At 43.2% G+C, this 15,320-nt stretch overlaps 2 protein-coding genes across 4 annotated transcripts in view; one reads left to right on the forward strand and one right to left on the reverse strand.

The window, feature by feature from the left end:
* LOC119648748 (glutathione S-transferase 1-like) overlaps positions 1-13,814 on the forward strand; it is a 44,843-nt gene extending 31,029 nt beyond the window's left edge. For 2 of the 3 annotated variants that reach the window (XM_038050568.1, XM_038050569.1), the window contains exons 2-3: positions 12,636-13,011; positions 13,371-13,814. In XM_038050568.1, coding sequence (XP_037906496.1) covers positions 12,667-13,011; positions 13,371-13,679 — 654 coding nt within the window. In that variant the 5' untranslated portion in view covers positions 12,636-12,666 and the 3' untranslated portion in view covers positions 13,680-13,814. The remainder of the gene's footprint in view (positions 1-12,635; positions 13,012-13,370) is intronic. The other variant, XM_038050570.1, reaches the window with a different exon arrangement.
* LOC119648744 (glutathione S-transferase 1-like) lies at positions 4,728-5,737 on the reverse strand. The gene is made up of 2 exons (XM_038050563.1): positions 5,220-5,737; positions 4,728-5,153 (listed from the first exon to the last, which is right to left on the reverse strand). Exons 1-2 carry the CDS (start codon positions 5,562-5,564, stop codon positions 4,821-4,823), a joined length of 678 nt encoding a protein of 225 aa, XP_037906491.1. The 5' UTR covers positions 5,565-5,737; the 3' UTR covers positions 4,728-4,820.
* Positions 13,815-15,320: the final 1,506 nt, after the last annotated feature.

The raw sequence follows: 15,320 nt of genomic DNA on the forward strand, positions 1-15,320 counted from the left end.
CTTGATAGAAAATGGTGCCACTTTTTATATCAAAAAAGATTCACAGAACACAAGTTTTCACCAAATTTCATGATAATAGTTTCAGTCGGTTTGGAGTAAATCGAGAACTAGGCTCCTGAACGTGGGGGTCATTTTAATACTTCGATCCTCTCAGCTGTTACTATGCAAAAAGATCACCGGTCTTTTATCGATTCGTGGAAACTTGAAAGTTCAATAAACATGGAGATTCGCCCGAACCTGCTGAAAGATCGATTCGCGAGCTAAGCCTGTGAATGAACTATACAAAAATTACGGTTTGACCGTGCGCGTGGTTCCGTTTTTCTTGTCTCAGATATGTATTAGGGCGCGGCCTTTGAGGTTCCCTACCTGGTTTGGCATCCTCAAACCACTCTATAAATAATTCAATTAATGTGAAAAATGAATGTAAACTTTGAGGAGCTAGAAAGAAATAGGGAATAGAGAGATTTAGTTCCTCTGCATATTTGTATACTGAAATTAAAAATGAAAAACAATTCTTGTTTAATAAATAATAATAAAATAGAAAAGAAAAGAAACAAAAATTCAGTAAAAATAAAATAGTAAAATAAACTACAAAAAAAAACAAATCGGGAAATCACTTTCGACCCCCCACTCTCCCACCTTTTCAACAAATGTCACCGGCTTCGCAAAATACTAACCGATACCTTTCATTTGATATCCCACATGACTATATTTAATGAACAAAAAAATTTACACCGCCTTAAATTCGATATAGATTTAAGCAACTCACTGTATGCGTGAGCGTTTACAGTTCCTATCTTTCCACCAAATTTAGCGTTAATCACTATAACCGTCTCCGAGACAAATAAAATTTGTCCCTTAATAAGAAAAACAATAAACATTTGTACGTACTCCGTTATGTATATGCATTTAGCATGTCAGACTACTCACTTTAGTGTGATATTGATATTTAGTTCCTGTAAATTGACACACACACCACCCTTTGGTGGTCAAAGGGTGGCATCGGTCCCGGGGTGAAACATGGAGGAGCCTTCCGCGAGGAAGCATAAAACCTGAGAAACACCTGCTGAATCAACATCAACAGCTCTACTACCAAACCCTATCTCCACCTGCACGTGGTGACCGCTCAGGGCTCTTTCTTAATGAAAAGCTGCACACGGAGAAGATGAACGCCAGCTGGTCCTCCAGGTTGGGGGTTGGGTAGGACTGACAACCCTACACGGAAAACTAACTTTACGTAGCCACAGAAGGGGCCTCGGAGAGGATCGACTTTACAACGATGAACCCGGCAACAACAACGGAATAATGATTTGCGCATTTTCTCTTGGAGCGTGCGCTCCCTGTACAGAGATGGAGTTGCCAAGCAGCTAGTCGATGCCCTGCCCCAATATAGGGCTGATGTAACAGCGTTGCAACAAATGCTTTGGACGGGGACCGGTTTCCTGGAGAAGAGCCACCAGACCATATATTATAGTGGCCATCCAGTGAACCATGTGTTCGCAGTAGGTTTCTTAGTCACCCAAAAAATGAAACCTGCTATTATCGGCTTTGAAAACATAAGCAAACAGCTATGCATTCTGCGCTTGCGAGGTAAATTTAGAAATATAAGCTTCATTAACGTTCACACCCCTACAGAGGAGACTGCAGAGTCGGATAAGGATACCTTCTACGAGGCAGCAGAACGAATCCTCGCAGCCTGTCCGAGATATGATATCAAAATCATACTTGGGTATTTTAACAGCCAAGTATGGAAGGAGCTTACATCAAAATACAAATGATAACGGACTGCGGATCATTCAATTAGCAGTGTCACACGAAATGATTGTTGGAAGCACTTGGTTTGCGCGGAAAGCGATCCACAAATAAACGGGGGCCTCTCCAGACGGGACCAAATTTACCACGTGTTGATCGAACGCCGTCACCTCTCAGTCTTGATGAATATCAGAACATATAGGGAGGCCAATATAGACTCGGATCACTATCTCGTTGCCATCGTGCTCCGAGCTCGAATAACAACACCACCCAGAATCCCCTGAAGCTATCGATAACAAGGCCCTCCGTAACACCTATAATGGGAAAATGGATGTCGCAATAACCGCAGTCAACAGAGATCCTGAAGATGAAGCACCAACAAATGATCTTCACAATCACCTGTGAACTTGACAAGTACAGAGAGCAACCGCACCAGGCGCATAAGTTTTACCAACAAGTCAGCAGGATAAAGCCTTACACACTTCGATGCCCATCCTGCCGAGACAAAGAGGGAAATCTGATTTCTGACAGAATGGGCATATTGGAGCGATCGGTTGAGTATTTTGATGAATTGCTCAACAATTCAAAATATCGGCGAGTTGGAGGTCCCGCCAACTGGAGACGACGGACAAATACTGCCACCACCAAGCATAGAAGAAACAGTCCGTGCAATTCATCGGCTTAAAAATCATAAGTCGCCAAGAGGCGATCAATTACACCAAGTGACTCATCAACTTGTGCTCAAGGTATGGGACAGCGTATCAATGCCTGACGAATTGGCAAAGAGACATTATCTGTCCCATACATAAAAAGGGAGATATCACACAGTGCAGCAATTATAGAGATATCACGTTGCTGAGTAACATCTACATATAAGATATTCTCCTCTATCTTGCTAGGCCGGATAGCCCCATATGCCCAGAACATCATTGGCCCATACCAAAGAGGCTTCACTCCAGGCAAATCAGCAACAGATCAGATTTTCTCTCTTCGGCAAGCAAAGGAAAAACTGTTGGAATATGGACAACAGTTGCACCATCTATTCATCGACTTTAAAGCCGCCTATGATAGCATAGCCAGAGTAAAACTGTACACGGCCATGAGAGAATTCGATATCCCGACGAAACTAATAAGACTGACTAGGCTGACCCTGACCAATGTGCGAGGCCAGATAAAAGCAGCAGGATCACTCTCAAGACCATTCGACATCAACAACGGTCTACCTTAAGGGGATGCCCTAACATGCGTCCTCTTTAACCTGGCTCTCGAGAAAGTGATCCGTGATGCAGATGTAAATGCAATAGGTACGATCCTCTTTAAATCCACCCAACTACTGGCCTATGCTGATGATATCGATATCATGGGAAGAACCACCCGAGACGTACAAACTGCCTTTATCCAGATCGAGCAAGCGGTAATCGGCGCGAGATCTTGGGTTGCACATCAATGAAGGCAAGACCAAATATATGGTGGCAACGTCAGCACCGAAGACGAACCAACCAGCAACATCAAACTGCACTGGTCAAACGGGAAGAATAAGGATAGGAGAATACAACTTTGAGACCGTTGACAATTTCTCCTATCTAGGGTCGAAAATCACAATCGATAACAGCTACGATGATGAAATCCGCGCACGGTTGTTGTCAGCCAACAGAGCTTATTTCAGCTTATAAAAACTGTTCCGCTCGAAACGTCTCACCATAAGGTCAAAGCTCTTACTGTTCAAGACTATGATGTTGCCAGTCCTCATGTACTCCTCGAAAACTTGGGTTCTTAGCAAGAAAAATTGCGAACTCTTGGCCGCATTCGAGAGAAGAATCCTCCGAAGAATTTTTGGCCCCCTACATGAGGATGGACGATTCCGTAGCCTACACAATGTCGAAATCTATGAGCGATACCATGACCGTCCGGTTGTGGATAAGATCCGGCTCAATAGGTTACGGTGGGCGGATCACTTAATCCGTATGGATGAGGATGATCCCAACCGCAAAGTCTATAAGGGCAATATCTATGGTAAAAGAAGACGAGGCAGACCCTGCCTAAGATGGAGTGATGGCGTAGGTCAGGACGCCAGACAGCTTTTAGGGATATCGAATTGGTGGACCTCGGCGCAAAACCGGGATGTCTGGAGTTCCTTATTAAGGCAGGCCTAGACCGGATACCGGTTGTTGCGCCGTTGATGATGATGATGATTCCGCATTGCTTCGCGGAGAATGTTGTTGCGAGTAGAATTAATTTTATAGTTGCTACGCCAGTACGTACCTCTATCTAAGGGATCTGTTAATATCTTTCGTGTGCAGATACATAGACCCAATGTAGATGCTGCCCAATGTAGATGCTGCCCAATGTAGATGCTGCCCAATGTAGATGCTGGTTTTGTTTTGGAGTCATAACCTATGTTCGCTCCTCACTTTTGAAAAATTAGGCGATACAATTTCCTGAGGTGCTTGCATTTCAGTCTTTTCAATCTGGACTCCTTCATGGACAGTCGGCGCAAGATGCTTAAAAAATAAGAAATCACGTGACTCGAGGCGTAAAGCATCATGTGGTGACTGCCTCTGAGCACTCTCTGATCCTTGTTCACTTCAAGCGTCAGACCCTAAAACTTCCCTATTTGTGGTGTCTGCTGCAACCAGTTTCAGATAGCCTCACCAGTGCACTTCACATGGGGGAGCATATCATGGAAACCTTGGTTGCTAAATCTTGATTTTTGTATGGATGCCAACATTTTTTCTTCAGGCATTCCAGGATATTTTGTTGTCTCTCTGACATCTTACCATCCTTAGAGGAAACTCCCATGACAGTGATCAGAAACGAGACGGTTGCTTCCTCATACATCCCCTTTTTCTCCGCTTTTGTATTAGTCTCAAATAGGAGCTGCCCTCCCTTTCCATGTTAAGACTTTTCTTGTTATCACTGTCATCGAAAACGGACCTTGATCTCTTGTTTAAAAAAATGGAATTAGCACAAATAGATTTAGTTTTGATAAAGTTTATAAGCAACCTGATACAGAAGTACGAAACATATATACATATGTATACTTAGAGATTGATTGCGAACTAATAAAGTTAATTTTCGCCATCTTTCGATGCCTCTTGAATCTTAAGATTGATTAGTGCGGCTAATTTCTTCACGTATTGTCCATTAACTTCTTCATAGAAAGGCAACGATTCGATACGTTTTATCCAAGCAGTTAAATTTGGGTATTTTTCTGGATCAACAGGAAGCACAGTCTGACTTGACGATATCGTAGCAATGCAGCACAGGTCAGCAACTGTTAGTGATGCGCCGCTCAAATAAGGATCTTTAGCTAAAAACTTATCTATGAAAGCGTATCCTTCGCTGAGAGCATCAAGTTTTTTCTGGGGTATTTCGGGTCTACGCAAGAAAAGGATTGGTACCTAAACAGAGTGAAGATGAAAGTCTATTTAAGTATGAGTATGTTCCAGATAAGATAACGAACTTACTAAGATCGATCTGAGTCGAACAAACAAGATTCCCGTATCAAAATGCAATCGTTGATCAACCACTGCTCGTTTGTATAAATCCTTTGGGTAAAGGGCGTCATCTTTGGCGTATTTGCCCACCAGGTAAGCTACAATGGCATGACTGTCCCAGATAATGTTGCCGTCATCTTCAAGAGTCGGCACAGTACGTTGTGGATTTTTCTCCACAAATTCCGGCTTTCTATTTTCAAATGTTAGTATATTCACTTCACGAAACTCCAACTCAAGATCGATTGCTTTTGCCACTAAAAGAACTGAACGCACCGGAGGACTCAAGTGAGTTCCGTATAGTATCGGTTTCCCCATGATATTGAAATTGAGCAAACTTTCTTTGTGGGAGTCGAAATTACACTAATTGAATATTAAGAAATTTGGTCGTGAACCTTGGCTTAATTCAAACCTCAGAGTCGAACAGATATCAAACACTTTGAGTTGATTGTCCAAATACATGCGCCGATAATATTTTGATATAGTTATCACCGTAGGAAGGAGGAAAACTTTGTACGGGAAAGCGATTGTCTACTAAGTGCATGAGGTGCGAAGTGATAATTTTTCGTTGGTAGCTGATAAGGCTGATAAATGAGTGTGTAACGATTCGATTTATAGAGACAATTCGGGGTGGATTCATGAATTAGTTTATATTTAAATTTAAATTTCTGGATACACAGTGAAGGATTAAGCTACCGCTTTCTCTGGAATTTCTTTGCGAGAGGTCTGAGGGAGACCACAGAGAGCCAAGTCTACACCAGCAAACACCAAACAAGTGGGGAAATCGGAAGCTAAACGCTTCAAGTATAAAAGGTTTTGCTATTCCTTTTATAAAAACATTTGAGTGGACATTGGTACGTTGCAGGTAATGTATGCATACGAGTATATTATCTGAGAATATCCACTTTCGCATGTTACTGACATTATAAGTCTGGAATTTTCATAGAACCGACAAATTTGACCTATTATAACTTTGTTAATAATAGTGCTACTTACACAAAACATGCACGGACTCCCCACTTTTTTAAAAAACGTCAAAACTAAGATCGGCGCTTTGGAAAGAACTAGTCGAGACCTTTCATTTGTTACCCCACATGACTATACTTGGTGGAAAAAAAAATGTACACCCCCTTTTTGCATGCAGAATGAAAGAATGTAAAATGATGAAACTCACTGTATGCCCGAGCGTTCACAGTTCCCATCTTTTCACCAAATTTGGTGTCAATCGTTATAACCGCTTCTGACGAAAATGCATGTGACAGACAGACAGACAGAATAGGAGACAATAAAGCCCTGGGCCTGGAAAGAATACCGAATAATGCCCTTAAGTTCGCCGTGAAATCCAGACCGGACAAGTTCGCTGAGTTGTTGGAAGCGTGCATGTCCGAGGGGATATTTTCAGCGGCGGAAGTTGGTACTTTTGCCTAAGACTGGCAAACCTGCAGGTGAACCATCCTCATACCTCCGTATTGGGTTCACTACTGTGAAACATCATGTGAAACGATGTGCTTAATCTTGCCCTTCGGAAGGAGCCACGGTGGTGGCTTATACTGACGACATAGCGCTGGTTGTTGTCGCAATGCATCACGAAGATACTGAATTATACTCAGGCCAGGCAATCAGTACTGTTAAAAGTTGCCTACAGAGCTTTGGCCTGGCGTTTGCGGAGGAAAAGACGGAATCGGTCCTCATCACTAATCGTCGGAAGAGAAATTACGCCTATATTAGAATCTGAAATCATATCGTCACTTCCAAGCCTGCCATCAAATACTTAGGGGTGGTGAAAGACGGAAAGGTCAGTTATAGGCTAAACCATCCACTGGAAGTATGCTCCTGGCAAGGATGATGCCGATCGTGGGAGGGTCACGGTATACCTCTAGGCTGCTTATATCCAGGGTGGTGACCTCAACCATGTTGCATGCAACCTCAGTTTGGAGGGAGGCATTGCGGATTTTGATTAACGCTAACAAACTGAATGCAGTCTACCGGAGGACAGCCCTGAGGGTATGCTCTGCCTTCAGTACTGTCTCAGAGGATACAGCATTCGTCATCTCGGGAATGATGTCCATTGACATCTTCGCAGATGAGATGGCGAACATATACAATGCGAAATCAATTTCTCCCTTATCGCAGATGAAGAACGCTGAAAGGGAGAAATCCATAAATAGATGGCAAGAGCGGTGGGGACGCTCGGGAATGGGTCGGAGGATTCATAGGTTCATTCCTGCCATCAAAGAGTGGTTGGAGAGACGACACGGTGAGATCAATACAGTATCACCCAGTTTCTCATGGGGCACGGAGCACATCGCTATTACCTGCACAGGTTTAAATTGGAGACCTAACCCGACAATCCAAATTACGATGGAGTAATGCTAGTACAGTGGAGTGGTAGTATTCGTGCCATTCACACATATGCTTTCCATATGTTATTTAACGGCCGATGATGATTAGAGCTTCATTCATTCCTAACAAAAAATTGCGCGATTTGATTGAATTTCAAAGACGAAATTAAAGATTGAAGACCAAATTGTGCATTTTTACCATATTGTACTGTTTTGCTTCCGTAAAAGTTAAGCTATCCAGTGGGTGGCGAACTCAGAACTTCCTCAATTCCTGAACTTATTAGGTGCTACTTCGCTCGATATAGTTCACACCATAGCGTGGTAACCACTTCGCCACACTACGCCCAGGGTAGAGGTAAGGTAACGTGTGATGAGTTACCTCTGCTTTGGATGATCAGTAAAAAAAGTGTTCACTTCTACCTAAAGACGGTAGCTCAATATTAGAATATTTTCATGGACTGCTAAATACAGCAGACACTACCACTGTAGTGGAATGAAGATCTGTCCAGGCTCAGGCTGGCAACCATACAAGGACTGCCTGAATAGGTACAAGTCGGCATTAAGACTCCAAGAGGCGGTCCTGGTCGGATTATTGTTACAACAATGAAAGCGCCAACAACTCTGCACAGGGAACATTGGAACCCATTCTTCCCTAAACAGTCGGCAGCCTCCTTGATGGAATCTTATGAGAAAATCTCGGAGCGCACTTCCTCGCCAGACACACTTTGCCCCCAGCGAAGAGGATTCGAAAGCAAAGCCTTTCTTGGAGGGTATGGAGTTCCAGTCATGTGAGAAGATCATATCGATTATTCCCGAAGATAAGATCGGCTGAGATATAAACAGCTTCTCCGCAAATAAATCTCCGGTCCCGATGGCATAATATCTGTCATGCTGTAGGAGCAATAAGAAATAGTTGGCCGTGGCTTGTCAAGATTTATCGGAGCTGGATCTTTTTGGACGTATCACACTTTGGAGACGCGTGCGCATGGTTTTCATACCAAAAGCGGCGCGGCCATGAGTCCGCGAAAGACTTTCAACCAATCAGCTTCATCCCTTTCGCCTCGAAGACCCTAGAGCGCGTCCTAGACATCTACTTCTGAGATAGGTGGGAACACCACCACGGAATATATGCTGATACTGCCCCTTTCGTGAATTACATTTTCGGCCAAACCAGTAGCAATTTTGATGGCATCAATGGTTGATCTGGCTTTACGGAACTCATTCTGCCGATCTGAAATGCTTCCTCGGCTTTCCCGGACTGGGAATAATCTGTTGTGAATTATCCGCTTCAACGTTTTCTTAATAGTGCCCAGAAGACAAATGGGTCTATAAGAGGATAGTTCATCTCGAGGTTTACCAGCTTCAGGGGCAATACCAGCATTCCCTGTTGCTCCGCTGAATGGCAAGCTCGATTTTTTACGGGGTACTTTGTAAGCATGTTCTTTTTGTCCCTGATCACTCCTTCTTACCGCCCACTGGGGCGCTCGTCTAGCTCGGTGCCAGGCTGGTCGAAGGCTGTCCAATTCACTATTCCACCAGTAGTTGGGTCTTCTAGTGGGGAATGAGCATCTCCTAGGCATGGATACGTCATATGCCTTGGTGACACACTTCCAAGAAGCTACTCTCGTCCAATACTTTTGCAGACTAGCGTGATGCCCTTTTCAGCTTTAGGTATGCTGTTTCCCTGCCCTATCGCTCCTTTATCAGTTCAAAGATGATTGCCTGGTAGTCCTCGCTAACGCGCCAGGACTTACCACGTACCAGCGCGGGGCTGACAAAGATCAGGTCTACGATTGAGGAAGGCCCCTTTCCGGAAAGTGCTTGCACCACCTTCATTAGCCAAAACTTAATCCAGCTGGGTAAAAGCCTCTAATAAACTTCGACCCCCTGCGCTACTCTCCCTGCTTCCCAATTCGAGGGCTAAAGCGGCGAAGTCACCGGCAATCACCTTTGCCTCTTGCATCGAGAACAAGGTTGTCTAACATATCTTCAAATTCAGACAATGGAGCGTAGCATCTGCACATGTACACACCGCTTACTTTCGCCCACACGAAATCACTGACCGACTGACTCATGATGCAATGATTGAAGTTTATTTGAATAAACCTCATTTTTTCATTGCCGTCAACGCCTTCCTGAATTCCGGGCATTCACCACTTTCGACAATATGTCGGTTATCGCTTCCTTCCTTTCTTTTGCACAATAGGCATTTGCACTCCTTGCCAATATTTCCTTTTTCCCCATATCTTCTGTATCGATCGGATGGATCAATTCCGCTGGTGCATGTCTTCGCAAAGTGTCCAAACATGAAGTACTTGAAGCAACTCTTCGGTGAAACCTGTTCTCGCAGGCGGCAGACAACCTATCCAATTCGAACCTTTCCGGCCGACAATAATTTCTGCGCTGGTAGTCGCATTGTGGTCGTTTGAGTATCACCATAGGCTTTTCTCAAGCTAACGATCGATTCTTCTGCCAATTCCTCCAACTTAAATTGTTCTTTTAAGGCAGTGCATAGTTCTTCTCTGGATGTCAGTTCGTTAAGATCCTTGCACTGTCTGTAGAACTCATGCTTTTAGCCCCGAACTATGACATTCTCACCAAGCGAGTTCTTAACTTGGATGCGAAAAGCTTTGGTTTTGCCCAAGTTGAATTTTTTTAGTTCAAACATGAGGTCGCTTTTCTGGGTCCTTCGAATGTTGCTGACATTTTCACCAAGATCTTTTAGGTTCTGAGCCCGACCTTTCACCTTTTTTAGAATCTCCGCGTAAGACAAATTGCCCTTACTAGAGATAAGGGTTGCCTCTGGGAAGTTCGCTTGCCTTGTCTTTCGTCTTCTTATTAACGACCTTCGTCTATCCACCATTTTCGTTCCCCTTAGGTTTCCCTTCGATTGCTGACGCTTGCATTTGAGGTACTGGCTTTTTATTTTCCGTGCTTTTAGTTCCGTTCTTCGGAACCGCTTGTGCACTTGTTTCCTCTTAGGGGCCTGCTGATTCCCTAGAAGATCACCGTCTTTCTCTCAGACTCTTTTCTTTGTTGCCAGGTCGCTAATACTATGGTTCGGTGTTACTTGGCTCGCCTGTGACACTGTTTGACTCCAATGGCTCTCACCATGTTTTTAATAGCTTGAGGCAGGTTGTGCCTGTCTTTGATGAACTCGGATTGCTCAATTATTTTTGCTTCAAGCTACATGAAAGGTAGTTCCTCCCTGGCAGGCCTCAGTTCTCTATGAATCTTGAACGGATTACTGATTCTAAACGCACCTTCACCTGTAGCATTGAACATGCTTTCCTGCGTTTCATATTTGGCCGTTTTTGGCGTTGCTGGAGATCGAAGAATTGAGGAATTTCTCCTGAATGGGTCAATTTCTTGGTCGCGGAGTACCTTCTGTGGTCCCTCTTAGACAAATATGGTAGGTGTCGAAACCGCCTTAATCGGGCAGCGATCCACTTTCAACCCATCATTTTTTGTCTTCGTAATTGATATCCTTGGCAAAGTCTTGCTTCGCTTGAATACCTCCTTCTCCAACTGTAAACCGCTTATAACATTGGATGCCACGGTGGTCATGTTGTCCACCACCGAGGCACTGTAGTCGAGGGATATCGACGGCCGGGAGCGACTTTGTTCACTCCCAAAAGCTGCCGGTACTGGAATTCCGAGCTCTTGCACCGTGAATTTCCTCCTTCTCTTTTCTTTCATGTTGGTTTTATCTTCTGGGTATCCTTCCCATAGCCATTTTGGTCCACGCACCAGAGATGAGCAAACACTAGTCCATGCACAGTCACAAAAGAAAAGTACATGAACACATATTTATACATCAATAGATATGCCCCAATTCGTCAGTCGGGATTGCATCTGATGGGAGATCTCGTCACTCCGCACAGGCAATACTCGAAACCTGGGACATGAATTAAGCCGCAGGCATAACATAGCCATCCTTACCGACAGTCAAGCGGCGATTAAGACCTTATACTCAACGGCAACATCCTCTAGGCTGGTGGGGCAATACAGAAACACGCTGAAAATTCTGGGAGGTACGCTCTGGGTTCCTGGTGATAGGAACATTGAAGGCAATGAGCGAGCTGATGACTGGCCAGGCAAAGCTCTTCTCTTGGTAGTTCTTTGGCGAGCACAGTCTGTAACACGCTGGCGAATATTACTCCTAGCACTACTTATTAGTTGTGGACCTGAGATGGCGAGGGCTCATCACCTGTGCCAAATCAAGGAGAATTCATCGTGCCTACAACAACACTCGATCGCCAGGGCTCTTGTGCCAGACGCGTGTAAGTGCATACAAGTTTACGGCGATCTGCACGGGTCACTGGCCTATAGGGGACCATGCTGCCAGCCTCGAGAAATGAGCCAGCTGGACTCGCCCCCAACCCCTTACCACAGCAGTCATGGTCTTAGCGATAATTGAATTTCTCGGAGCGGCCACTGATACCTACCCCTATCAGGCAAGGTTTCAAGGTAGTACTCATGATATGTCTGTCCAATGGAAATATTTTCCCCTTCTGGTATATTTGTGTTTGTGAACCCTGCAGTTTGCGTTAGATTCTCTATTAATTTCACGAAAGAATTTGAATCATGGTAGAACAAGTCTATAAATAATACTCCGAATGGATTTGTTTATCGCTGAAACACGCAATTTATTAGCCTAATAGGTTTTCTCCTCTATTAGAGCTGATATGACTTTATTCCATTGAGGAATTTATAAAGTATAGATACTAGTCAATCTGAAGAGTACACGTTAAAATGGTTTAGTTTACCACATGGGTATTTCACGCCTTTCAATTATTCCTGTAGAGTTTAATTAACTATTATTTTAAAATTTCCAATTCAAAGCCATGATAAGATATTGGATGATAACGTACTTAAAATATACTTTTATATCTAAATAGCAATTTCAACATTTCACCATTCTATCACCACTAAACTATCTTGTCCATGGTAAAAGGCTTCAAATTTGACTAAATAGATAAGATAGCAGTATTTATAGGAAGGAATAGTATTGATAACTTTAGTTTCGTTTTTATCTTGATGCGAGAACTGCAGTTAGAAGTTATAGTGGATACGGGATGGCAAAGCCTATTTTGTACGGTGTTAATCGGAGTCCTGCGGTTCGAACAGTTTTACTAACTGCAGCCGCTATGGGTTTGGATCTGGAGCTTAAGGAAGTTGATGTAGCAACGAATGAGCATAGAACGGATGAGTTTTTGAGTAAGAATCCTCAGCACACAATTCCCACTTTGGAAGATGGAGGGAATTGTATATGGGATAGTCATGCCATTGCTACATATTTAATTGGAAAATATGCAGAGGACGATAGCTTATATCCTAAGGATCTATATACACGGGCGGTAATTAATCAGCGGCTTCATTTTGAAAGTGGCGTATTATTTCCGGCAGTTCGAGTTCTACGGGTGAGATTGTAAAGAATTAATATAATATTTGTAACTATCTAGAATAATCGAACCAAATGAATGTGTTTCGTGAAGAAATTCAGTGATGAATGGTGACAAAAATAATGAGCGTACGGACGATATTTTATCGATTGGTATTTATTAACATATTTTAAAGAATGTGTAGATGTTGGAGGATATCCTAGTTCGAAGTAATGGCAGCCAAGTTCGGGCCTAGCTGCTTCCAACCAAGGAATTTTTACGGCAAAACATAGTTCACGCCTCACCCAAGCTGTTTACTGTTTCATTCCTTCCTAGTCCTTTCCAAGCTTGAATTTATTAATTGGAGACTTATTCATTCCTCGTTGTTTATTTTTTAGGTTGCCCAAAACCAAAGGAATTTTGAAAAACTCCAGGAAAGCAAAAGGCTTATTCTACAAGCATACGACTTTTTGGAGAAATTTCTAGTAAACGATCTATATATGGCTGGAGATACTTTAACGGTTGCGGATTTGTCACTCGTAAGTTCCCTATCGACAGCGAATTGCTTTTTCCCGATAGATAGTTCTCAGTTCCCAAAACTAAATCAATGGTTGATAAGAATGTCGGAACTCCCATACTATCAGGAAGCAAATGGGAATGGACTACAAAATCTAATAGCATTTGTACAGAAAATAGAAAATAGTTGAAGCGAGTTCGGTGCAATATTGAATAGATAATTCAAATTGTGTAATGCATTTCACAATTAGTTTAATAATACTGAGTGCAATGTAATATCAATTGTATAATTATATTATGTAATAATAAAAACAGACATACATGTATAAAATTGCCTTATTTTTTTTAAAGAATTCTGAAAGAGCCTCCTCCTGAAAATTCTTCAGAGCCTTAACGTGGCGTAGTTCGGAGTCCGTTATTTCTTTTTATCAGTGATGTACTTTCGGCTTGGTTGGAGGACGTGGAGGAACTCAATAGACTATGACATCCTTCCACAAATACCTCGACTACGCTGATGACATTTGACACCGGATCATACGAGTGTGAATCTTGTACAAACGTCCTAATTAGGACGGACGTTCCTCGGAAGTCGCTGCAGACACCTCGAGCGACGCCGACATTATTATATGGCACGAAAGTGCTAATTGTGGTGGCCATCGAAAAACAAATTTTTGATAGCGAAAATTGTTTTTCGAGGAGGGAGAAGGTCTTCTCACAAATTATTAATTTTAAAATACTTTATGGATTTCATATAATAATAAACTTTAATTTAAAATAAAGTAACATTAACTTACAGCCGCACGGCAACAACGTTTGGCTATCGAAAACGGACTATGATCGGTTTTTGATATGTGCGCAGCCTCCTCGACATCGGTGGCGAGAGTCCTCAGAATGCTCGGTTTCTCCAACATGAGCGGCAATTCCAACGATATTAGCTAGGCATTCTGAGCCTAAGCAAAGTAAAATGGTGGGACTCTGAGGAGCACCGCTCTTCCTCTTACGGCAATGTGGTTTTGTGTTCTGGAAAGCGAAGTGATAGCAGACGCTAATCCAGTATCGGGTTGGTTCTGACGGCTACCACAAGGCACGCTTTCTAGACCTGGGAGCCGGTTTCTGATAGACTTCTTATTGCAAGATTCCTGACCATTTTAAGGAGCATCTCAATTGTACAATACTATGCACCAAAGGAGGCTTTCGATATAGTGAAGAATGATGCTTTCTACTAACAATTAAACACAGTTCAGAGGAGGTCTCCTAAAGGAGACATTGTGATCGTGATGGGTGATCTGAATGCCAAGGTGGGATCCGACAACGCCTTGCTCGGGCATGTGATGGGGAAACACGGTCTTGGCGACTGTACCGGTAATGGTGGGAAGTTCGTAGATTTCTGCAACTTCAACCGCCTTGTCATTGTTTCCACATTGTTCGAGCAAAGAGTCTGCTATAGGGTCAGTTGAGTTTCAACTGACCGACACCATACGATCATTTACACCGACTATTTTAAGGATAGGATTTAGGAGTTGTATCCTGTAGATGTGCAACAAGAGGGGTGCTTAAATCTGCCTCGAAAACCATCTAACGTTCGCTTGAGTGTTCCGTGCGCCACTTCCCACAGGGTTGGGAAGCTGCAACCCCTAAAGTTAACATCGACCGCTTGTATGATCCAGCTATCGTTCGACAATGGAAGAAATTTCTTGCTGAACGGGCGACAGATATACACAGGTCTTCGGCATAAGATCTGGCTGACTGGAGAATTGTGGAAGCGGATGGATGTACGGAAGCGGTTGAAGGCTCTATTGATAGCTGCAAATGGTCGCGGAAGTAACGCGCAC

Source organism: Hermetia illucens, chromosome 2 (assembly GCF_905115235.1).
Source record: "Hermetia illucens chromosome 2, iHerIll2.2.curated.20191125, whole genome shotgun sequence".
In the NCBI taxonomy this organism is placed as follows: Eukaryota; Metazoa; Arthropoda; class Insecta; order Diptera; family Stratiomyidae; genus Hermetia; species Hermetia illucens.

Bases quoted from the DNA above. Each gene is read 5' to 3' on its own strand.
- LOC119648744 (XM_038050563.1), bottom strand. From the start codon at position 5,564: ATGGGGAAACCGATACTATACGGAACTCACTTGAGTCCTCCGGTGCGT. The intron at 5,154-5,219 runs GTAAGTTCGTTA...CACTCTGTTTAG, and splicing joins TTCGACTCAGATCGATCTTA to GTACCAATCCTTTTCTTGCG.